This window comes from Cebus imitator, unplaced genomic scaffold, assembly GCF_001604975.1.
Source record: "Cebus imitator isolate Cc_AM_T3 unplaced genomic scaffold, Cebus_imitator-1.0 Scaffold776, whole genome shotgun sequence".
Lineage (NCBI taxonomy): Eukaryota > Metazoa > Chordata > Mammalia > Primates > Cebidae > Cebus > Cebus imitator.
In genome coordinates this window covers 108,406-118,753 of record NW_016108091.1, presented here as the reverse complement: position 1 = coordinate 118,753, position 10,348 = coordinate 108,406, and the positions used below count along the sequence as shown (strand labels likewise).

Below are 10,348 nucleotides of genomic sequence, written 5' to 3'. Positions count from 1 at the left end.
CATGCCCAGCTAATTTTTTGTATTTTTAGTAGAGGTGGGGTTTCACCATGTTGACCAGGATGGTCTCGATCTCTTGACCTCGTGATCCACCCGCATCGGCCTCCCAAAGTGCTGGGATTACAGGCGTGAGCCACCGCGCCCGGCTAATTTTTGTATTTTTAGTAGAGATGGGGTTTCACCATATTGACCAGGCTGGTCTCGAACTCCTGACCTTGTGATCTGCCCACCTCGGCCTCCCAAAGTGCTGGGATTACAGGCATGAGCCATGGTCCCTAGACAGTAATATATCTTGCAGATGGAATTGAGGAATACCACAGTGATAAGTTACAGAATAGGTGAAGCTCACTGGAGAAAAGGTGACCTTGAACTGAATTAAAAGGCGGGATGGACTATTGTATGGTACATAGAAGAGAAAAAATTATTCAGTAATTTTGACATAGCTTAGAGAGGTATTTGGAAGACAAAAGAGCCTACTTATATAAAGGAATAATAGAAGTTGAAAGACAAAATGAGAAAGAAAAATAGACAAGCGGGAGAAGAATTAGAGCAATTTTGCATTGTAACATTCTTTCTACTGAAATCCAGCTTCCACATAGATTTGATACCTATAGACCTGTCACAGATATCCACAAGACAAAGGTATATATTGAACCTCTCCACTACATTATGCTTGTGATATTAATTCATATTTTATGATCTCTGTGCATTTGATCTTGTGGACAGTAAGGCCTGTGACAGGAGCTGAATGACAGATCAGTTGAGCAAATGGAAAAATAACATGCACATTCTAACTTGAATTCATTTTAGTTCAGTTTAAGTTGTTCCCAACTGTCTGCCTTATATTTCATACTGTTGAAACTGTTAACCAAAATTGGAGGGTAAAGAAAATCATGCTGCCTCTTCAGGTAAAAATGAGAGGACTAAACGTGATTTTTTTCTTTGCTTTTTTCAGAAGTACTACGGGCGTAAATCCCCAATTGGGAGAGATGTTTGCCGTCTACGAAAGGCCTATTACAATGCCCGGCATGAGGCATCAGCCCAAATTGATGAGATTGTGGGAGAGACAGCAAGTGAGGCAGACAGCAGTGAGACCTCAGTCTCTGAAAAGGAGAATGGGCATGAGAAGGACGACGATGTTATTCGCTGTATCTGTGGCCTCTACAAGGATGAAGGTCTCATGATCCAGTGTGACAAGTGCATGGTGAGGGTCAGGAAATGAAGCAGAAGCTTGGTCCTAATGAACATAGTGACCATAGCTCTTTTGGATTGGCTTGAAAGGCTTTTTATGAACTATTACTTAGCCATGGTTTATGTTAGGCTTCTCTGTTTGCCATATAGTCTTTCTCCTTTTATCTCTCTTTCTTTCACTTAATCCTTCCCTCCTTTTTCTCTCCTCCCTTCTTGTTTTATTGTTTTATTTATAAGATAAAGTCTTGCTCTGTTGCCTAGGCTGGGGTGCAGTGGCATGATCTCAGCTCACTGCAACCTCTGTCTCCCACCTCAGCCTCTCGAGTAGCTGGGATCAAAGGCGTGCGCCACCATGCCTGGCTAATTTTTTGTACTTTTTGTAAAGATGGGGTTTCATCATCTTCACCAGGCTGGTCTCAAACTCCTAAGCTTAAGTGATTCACCCACCTCGGCCTCCCAGTGTTGGGATTGTAGGTGTGAGCCACCACACCTGGCTCTTTCCTTTTCTGCCCACTTTCCAGTGTACGCTTCTCACATAATCTATATCAAGGAGAATGACAGTACTTCTTTTTCTTTTTTTCTTTTTGAGACGGAGTTTCACTCTTATTGCCCAGGCTGGAGTGCAATGGCACAATCTCGGCTCATCACAACCTCCACCTCCCGGATTCAAGTGATTCTCCTGCCTCAGCCTCCCAAGTAGCTGGGATTATTTTGTGCCACCACGCCCTGCTAATTTTGTATTTTTAGTAGTAGAGACAGGGTTTCTCCATATTGGTCAGGCTGCTCTCAAACTCACGACCTCAGGTGATCTGCCTGCCTCAGCCTCCCAAAGCATGAGCCACTGCACTCAGCCTAGTTCTTTATTTTGTTTAAGAGACTGGGTTTCACCATGTTGGCCAGGATGGTCTGGCTCTCTTGACCTCATGATCCAGCCGCCCCAGCCTCCTAAAGTGCTGAGATTATAGGCATGAGCCACCACGCCCAGCATAATGACAGTATTTCATATAGTGCTTTGTCTTTTAAAACATTAGTAGTGTGATAGTATACTCTATTAACATGATTCCTCTAATACAGTGAAATATGTTAATATATGTAGGGCTCCTGATGAAGGAGTCAAGGCCTGGAGTTGAGCCCTAGTGTCCCCACTAATATAGGTGAATACATGACTTTATGTGTAAAGTGGCTGTAACACGTAGGATTGTTGGGAGGATAAAGTTAGACAGGGATACATAAAAACATTTTGTAGCTGTAAAGCCTGTCAGAGTAGCCATATCATTGACTTGAATTACTTAGTAATCGTTTAGTAGTATATTCATTTGTCTTCCTATTCTGTCTCTGTCTCCCCATTTTATTTGTCCAGATCTGTAGATTATGAATCAATCTGTATACTTTTGTTCAGAAAAGTCATTATTCTGTTTTCCTCCTATTTTACCATTTATCTCTAATTTCTCATTCACCCAGTTATCCCTTAGTTCCTCTTTTACTTTACCCTGACTCATTATTTTTTTATTCTGGGCTCCCAGAACACTGTCAATAAGGCATAGCCTCCATATCCCCCCAAACTGTATATTTTTCTACAGGTGTGGCAGCACTGTGATTGTATGGGAGTGAACTCAGATGTGGAGCACTACCTTTGTGAGCAGTGTGACCCAAGGCCCGTGGACAGGGTAAGCTGCCTTCTGATAAAACTCTGATCTATAAGTAGTAGAAGTAGCCCATGGTATCTTACTTGTCTTGCTCTTGCTTTGCAGAATTTCCTTTTATAAATTGTGACCTCGGGCCGGGCGCGGTGGCTCAAGCCTGTAATCCCAGCACTTTGGGAGGCCGAGGCGGGTGGATCACGAGGTCAAGAGATCGAGACCATCCTGGTCAACAAGGTGAAACCCCGTCTCTACTAAAAATACAAAAAATTAGCTGGGCATGGTGGTGCGTGCCTGTAATCCCAGCTACTCAGGAGGCTGAGGCAGGAGAATTGCCTGAACCCAGGAGGCGGAGGTTGCGGTGAGCCGAGATCGCGCCATTGCACTCCAGCCTGGGTAACATGAGTGAAACTCCGTCTCAAAAAAAAAAATAAAAATAAAAAAAAATAAAAAAAATAAAAATAAAAAAATAAATTGTGACCTTGGTTTCTTAAACTTTACATTAAGGGTATATTTCTGTTCTTCCCTATTTCAGGAGTATGATCAAAGGGAAAATAAAATACTTAGAAACCTGTGGAAGGATTACAGCTTTTCAGAAACAAACAAAAAAAAAAAGAAATCTGTGGAAGGAATGGCATATATAAAACTAGGGTTTTTGGCCGGGCGCAGTGGCTCACGCCTGTAATCCTAGCACTTTGGGGGGGCCGAGGCAGGGGGATTCCCTGAGTTCAGGTGTTCGAGACCAGCCTGGGCAACACGGTGGAACCCCATCTCTACTAAAATACAAAAAAACAGTAGCCGAGCATGGTGGTATGCGCCTGTAGTCCTAGCTGCTTGGGAGACTGAGGCAGGAGAATTCCTAGAACCTGAGAGGTGGAGATTTCACTGAGCTGAGATTGTGCCACTGCACTCCAGCCTGGGCAACAGAGCAAGACTCTGTCTCTAAAAAAAGAAAAAAGCCAGGCACGGTGACTCACGCCTGTAATCCCAGCAGTTTTGGAGGCCAAGGCAGGCAGATCATGAGGTCAAGAGATTGAGACCATCTTGGCCAACATGGTAAAACCCCATCTCTACTAAAAATACAAAAATCAGCTGGTGGCACACACCTGTAGTCCCAGCTACTTGGGAGACTGAGGCAGGAGAATTGCTTGAACCTAGGAGGTAGAGGTTGCAGTCAGCCGAGATGGAGCCACTGCACTCTAGCCTGGTGACAGAGTGAGACTCTGTCTCAAAAAATGTAACAACAAAAAACTAAGCGTTTTTTTTTTGTTTTTTGTTTTTTATTTTTTTGTTTTTTTGTTTTTTTGCGGGGCTGGGGGTTGTTTTTTTGTTTGTTTGTTTTTGAGCCAGAGTTCTGCTCTTTTGTACAGGCTAGAGTGAAGTGGTGTGATCTCGACTCACTGCAGTCTCCCCACACCAGGTTCAGGCGGTTCAAGTGATTCTCCTTCTTCAGCCTCCCGAGTAGCTGGGATTACAGGCACTGGCCACCACACCTGGCTAATTTTTTTTTTTTTGCCTACTCAAATCAAAAGGATTTTTGTATTTTTAGTAGAGACGGGGTTTTGCCATGTTGGCCAGGCTGGTCTCGAACTCCTGACCTCAGGTGAGCCACCCTCCTCAGCCTCCCAAAGTGCTGGGATTACAAGCATGAGCCAGCACACTCAGCCAAAACTAAGGGTTTGGTGTTTTGTTTTGTTTTGTTTTGTTTTATTTGAAACAGAATCTCACCCTGTCTCCAGGCTGGAGTGCAGTGGCGTGATCCTGGCTCACTTCAACCTCCACCACCTAGGTTCAAGCGCTTCTCCTGCCTCAGCCTCCCGAGTAGCTGGGACTATAGGCACACGCCACAACACCCAGCTAATTTTTGTATTTTTAGTAGAGTTGGGATTTTACCATGTAGGCCAGGATGGTCTCTATCTCCTGACCTTGTGATCTACCCACCTCAAGCCTCCCGAAGTTCTGGGATTACAGTCATGATCCACTGTGCCCGGCCCCCAAAACTAAGGTTTTTAATAAACACTATCAGATGTCCATGAAAGGAATAGCTTACAAAATCCAGAACTTGGTACCCTTAATGTTATTTATTTGATTTAACATTATGTGGACAGTGGTTTAAATGAAAAGAGCACTGGACTCAGAATCAACAAAGGTTAATGTTAGACACACTTGGCAGGAGAAAGGGTGGGTGAGTGACTTGCCTGAGTCATTAAGTGGTTTTTGGTTTGGCTCTGCTATGTTTATATGTGTGATTTTGGGCAAGTAACTTCTAAAAAAGAAGAGATTTAGGCAGTATTTCTTAACATTGTTGCTCTTGTCATGTTTAGGTGAATAGTTCTTGTTGTGAGGGATGCATTTCAGAATGTTTTGGCTTTCTTGGACCCTGAGCACTAAGTACCAGTAGCATACCCCAATCATTGTAATAATTAAAGCCTCCCTTCACACATTTTCATATGGCCCCTAGAATACGTAGAGGAACTACACAATTAGTGCTTCATAAAATGTAGATTGAGATACTTAGCCTGTCGGTTTTGTCCTCTACCTTCACTTTTCCAGGTTTAACAACTCTAGTTGCTTTCATCTTTTTTTGTATATCTCCGGTATACTGAAATGACAAAACAGTAAATCTTGATTGATTGAGAATTTTAGGGTTTAGTTCCTTTACTCTCCTGAAGAGAAATAAGTAGGCTGAATGTAGTAATTCCAGCCCTTATAAATTGGCTTTCTGCTTCTATCAGGAGGTTCCCATGATCCCTCGGCCCCACTATGCGCAACCTGGCTGTGTCTACTTCATCTGTTTGCTCCGAGATGACTTGCTGCTTCGTCAGGGTACGTACACAGGAGCTAATCCTACTTGTCAGAGCTGACCTTTCTGAATAGTAGGAAGTCTCTGCTGTCTCCATAATAGTCATTGTCTCCATATGACCTTTAATAGAAATAGAATATAAATTTTTATATCCTCTAGTCCTTGTGCTTATATGTATCACCTCTCCACTAAATAATACTAATTTGAAATGATAAACGTGTTATAAAGTTAATTTTAAGACTGGGAAAAACAGGTAGGAAGCTCAAGAAATGGAAGACCTCCCTTTTGTTGTTATCATAGTCTAGAATTGATTATCGTCAGTTATACTGCTGCCTTTAGCTCTCTGTATTTATACTGTTTCAGATTATGAACTCTATGTAGACCCTGGGTCAGATAAACAGATGCCTAACAGAATCTATACATGAATCATCTTATCTTTATTCTGTGTTCTGTATCTTCCTAGGTGACTGTGTGTATTTGATGAGGGACAGTCGACGCACCCCTGATGGCCACCCAGTCCGTCAGTCCTATCGACTGTTATCTCACATTAACCGAGATAAACTTGACATCTTTCGCATTGAGAAGCTTTGGAAGAATGAAAAGTATGTGCTGAGGTCCTGTCTTTTTCTTCCAGCCGAAGTGAGCCAGCAGAGCTGAATATTCACCAGGATCTTGCTAATCAACTAAACCACTCCCTTCTCACTTTTCCTTTTTTCAGAGAGGAACGGTTTGCCTTTGGTCACCATTATTTCCGTCCCCATGAAACACACCACTCTCCATCCCGTCGGTTCTATCATAATGAACTGTTTCGGGTGCCACTCTATGAGATCATTCCCTTGGAGGCTGTAGTGGGGACCTGTTGTGTGTTGGACCTTTATACGTATTGTAAAGGTAAGTGATCTGGCCTAGTTAAAAAATAACCTAGACCTTGGCCAAGTGCAGTGGCTCATGCCAGTAATCCCAGCACTGTGGGAGGCCAAGGTGGGCAGATCACTTGACCCCAGGAGTTGGCGACCAGCCTGCCCAATATGGCGAAACCCTGTCTCTGTAGCTGGCCTGGTGGCACAGGCCTGTAGCCCCCAGCTACTGTGAGGATTGCTGAGCCTGGGAGGCAGAGATTGTAGTGAGCCAGGATTGTACCAGTGCACTGCAACCTGGGCAACAGAGTGAGACCCTGCCTCAAAAAAAAAAATGACCTCGTATCTCCTGTTCATTGCCCACCCCATTCTTATTGTCTGTATATGATGAAAGATTCTCCCAGGCTAGCTATGAAACTTCAGAGAGGTGTACTATATTTTTTCTTTTCTTTTACCTAGTGCTTAGCACTCAGTAAATGTTCATTCCTTTTTATTAAATTTAGTTAATTTTGTTAATACCGTGTATTAATTTCAAATTCCAGCTCCACGACATTTTATCTGTGTTCCCTTAGGGAATTTACTTAATCTAAGTATCGGTTTCCCATTGAAAATAAGGATTAGTATCTGTTTTAAAGAGTTTTTTAAAGATTGTATAAAATAATCTAAAAAGCATTCAGCCCAGTTTATGGCTTAGAGTAAAAGCTCAATATATGTTATTTATCATTATTAGCAGAGTTCAGTAGTCTAGCCCGTTCTCTAAGAATCATAGCAAAATATTCTAAAAGAATATGTATTCCATTCCAAAACTGACAGACTGCTTGCAGCTCTGTGATACTGATAAGTCCTCCTTGTCTCAGTGAAAAAGTGTTCATTTACAGCCAGGCATGGTGGCTCATGCCTGTAATCCCAGCACTTTGGGAGGCCAAGGTGGGCGGATCAGGAGGTCAGGAGTTGGAGACCATCCTGGCCAACATGGCGAAACCCCGTCTCTACTAAAAATACAAAAATTAGCTGGATGTGTTACAGATGTGCACACCTGTAATTCCAGCTACCCGGGAGGCCAGGGCAAGAGAATTGCTTGAACCTGGGAACCTTTTTTTCCTCTCTGTCTCATTGAGAACACACCTGTAAAAGAAGAACCGTCACAGAAAGTAATTCAGAGGCAGAGGTTGCAGTGAGCCGAGATCGCGCCACTGCCCTCCAGCCTGGCCACAGAGCAAGACTCTGTCTCAAAAAAAAAAAAAAAAAAAGTGTTAATTTATAAATGTGCTTCCCTCAAATTTATACTTCCATTCTTTTCTCGTAATTCCTTCATAATCTGCTCTGTTTTTCCCTCAAAATACTTTGTCACTCATTCCTGCAGCTCTCAGTATACATTCCTGGTTTATTTCCATCCATTCTGCTATTATATAAATATTTTTTTCTTTTTTATTTAAATACTGTCTTTTTCAGCTCCATCAAGTTATATTTATTTTTTCCTTTGTTGACACTAGTGTCTGGGAACTCTTTGTCCTGCAACAACCAAATACTTAGTTGTTCTACCTCTCTAAATAGCTACTACGTAGGTTTTAAGGGACTAGCTGCTCTCTCAATGGTGTGTATGGGGTCATTGGGCAGCTCAGGGGGAGAAATGGAGAAATGGGATTCCTTAACACTGGTTGGACCCATAGGGAGACCCAAAGGAGTAAAGGAACAAGATGTGTACATCTGTGATTATCGGCTCGACAAGTCAGCACACCTGTTTTACAAGATCCACCGGAACCGCTATCCTGTCTGCACCAAACCCTATGCTTTTGATCACTTCCCCAAGAAGCTCACTCCCAAAAGAGATTTCTCGGTGAGTCTCCTTCCTTTCTTAACACTGCACGTTAGGACAATCTGGTTCATGCATGAAATTCACATAGCTCTCTGATTCTTCATCCAAATTTCATCCCAAACTATGGAAATCTCTGTCTTTATTTGGGACATTTGAACAGCATAAGTACATTTTCTCACGTAGACTGTATCTCTGAAAATTGTTGATTACAATGTTACCTTTCCTCTTTTCTCTTTCCTCTGTTTAATCTTTGCTGGCAAGCCCCACATCTGTAGGTTTTTGTTTTGTTTTGTCTTTCACACCCATAATTTTGAGAAGCAAGAACAACTCCTTTTTTTCTCTCTCTCATTGAGAACATGCCTGTAAAAGAAGAACCTTCACAGAAAATACTTCAGCTTTTTCTTTTTATGCCTGCATTAAAAATGGAAAACATGATGATATAAAATTTGTGGTAGTGGTGTTTATTATATAAACATCGTGGTGGCTCACACATGCAATCTTAGCACTTTGGGAGTCCAAGGCAGGAGGATCATTTGAGCCCATGAGTTTGAGGTTACAGTGAGCTGACTGTGTCGCTGCACTCCAGCCTAAGTGATAGAGACCGTGTCTCAAAAAAAAAAAATTAGAAACATTAAGAGGAAAAGAATTACATATATTACTCCACTCTCCAGAAAATAACGATTGTTATTTTCATTTTCCGGCTTTTTCCTGTGTATTTTTTCTTTCAAATTGTTGAGAACAGTGTGCCAACTATGTTGTGTCATTCATTCCATAAAGATTTTGACCATCCATTCATCTGTTTGTTCTGATAAAACCCTGGCTGAGCTCCTCATCATTGAGTCTTCTTTTAGTGGTCCTGCCAGAATTTATAGCTATCACCCTGAACTTAGAAATAATCTAACCAGGACCGGGTACAGTGGCACACCCCTGTAATCCCAGCACTTTGGGAGGCCAAGGTGGGCAGGTCACAAAGTCAGGAGATAGAGACCATCCTGGCCAACATGGTGAAACCCCATCTCTACTAAAAATACAAAAATTAGCTGAGTGTAGGTGGCCATGTGCCTGTAATCCCAGCTACTTGGGAGGCTGAGGCAGGAGAATCACTTGAACCTGGGAGGCAGAGATTGCAGTGAGCCGGGATCGTGCCACTACACTCCAGCCTGGCAACAGAGCACAACTCCCCCGCAAAAAAAGAATCTAACCAGAAAACAAACCAATAACATTCCTATTTTCCCTGTTCTTCTTTTTTTTTTTTTTGAGCCAGAGTTTTGTTCTGTCCTAGGGTAGAGTGCAATGGCACAATCTCGGCTCACTGCAACCTCTGCCTTCCGGGTTCAAGCGACTCTCCTGCCTCAGCCTCCAGAGTAGGTGGGATTACAGGTGCCCACCACCACAGCCAGCTAATTTTTTATTTTGTTTTATTTTTTTAGTAGAGATGGGTTTCACCATGTTGGCCAGGCTGGTCTTGAACTCCTGACCTCAGGTGACCTGCCCACCTCAGCCTCCCAAAGTGCTGAGATTACAGGAGTGAGCTGTCGCACCCAGCCCCCTATTATTTTTTTCTAATTTTCCAAATCGTCTTATGTATTATCTGCCAACCACCACGTCTCTCCTCACATCTATACTTATTTGGTCTTGCTTGCTCAATCAGTAGCTTACTGATTAGCTTTGAAACCTCACCCTTAACTACAGTCATGTGCAACATGTTTCAGTCAACATTGGACTGTGTATACGACAATGATCCCATAAGATTATAATGGAGCTGAAGAATTCCTTCCTATCATTTGGTGATGTCTTAGCTGTTATAACATACTGCAATGTATTACCTTTTCTATATTCAGATACACAATACTTACCATTGTGTTACAGTTGCCTGCAGTATTCAGTACCATGCTGTGCTGTATAGATTTGTAGCCTAGGAGCAATAGGCTATACTAAATAGCCTAGGTGTATAGTAGGCTATACCATGTAGGTTTATGTAAGGACACTTTATTATATTTTCATAACAATGAAATCACCTGATAGCATACTTCCTTTTTTTTTT

At 42.4% G+C, this 10,348-nt stretch overlaps 1 protein-coding gene across 2 annotated transcripts in view; it reads left to right on the top strand.

Annotated features, from left to right (window-relative positions):
* ASH1L (ASH1 like histone lysine methyltransferase) overlaps window positions 1-10,348 on the top strand; it is a 248,019-nt gene that overhangs the window by 232,906 nt on the left and 4,765 nt on the right. For both annotated transcript variants that reach the window (XM_017519812.2, XM_017519815.2), the window contains 6 exons: window positions 953-1,201; window positions 2,769-2,855; window positions 5,564-5,654; window positions 6,095-6,233; window positions 6,350-6,522; window positions 8,159-8,325. In XM_017519812.2, coding sequence (XP_017375301.1) covers window positions 953-1,201; window positions 2,769-2,855; window positions 5,564-5,654; window positions 6,095-6,233; window positions 6,350-6,522; window positions 8,159-8,325 — 906 coding nt within the window. The remainder of the gene's footprint in view (window positions 1-952; window positions 1,202-2,768; window positions 2,856-5,563; window positions 5,655-6,094; window positions 6,234-6,349; window positions 6,523-8,158; window positions 8,326-10,348) is intronic.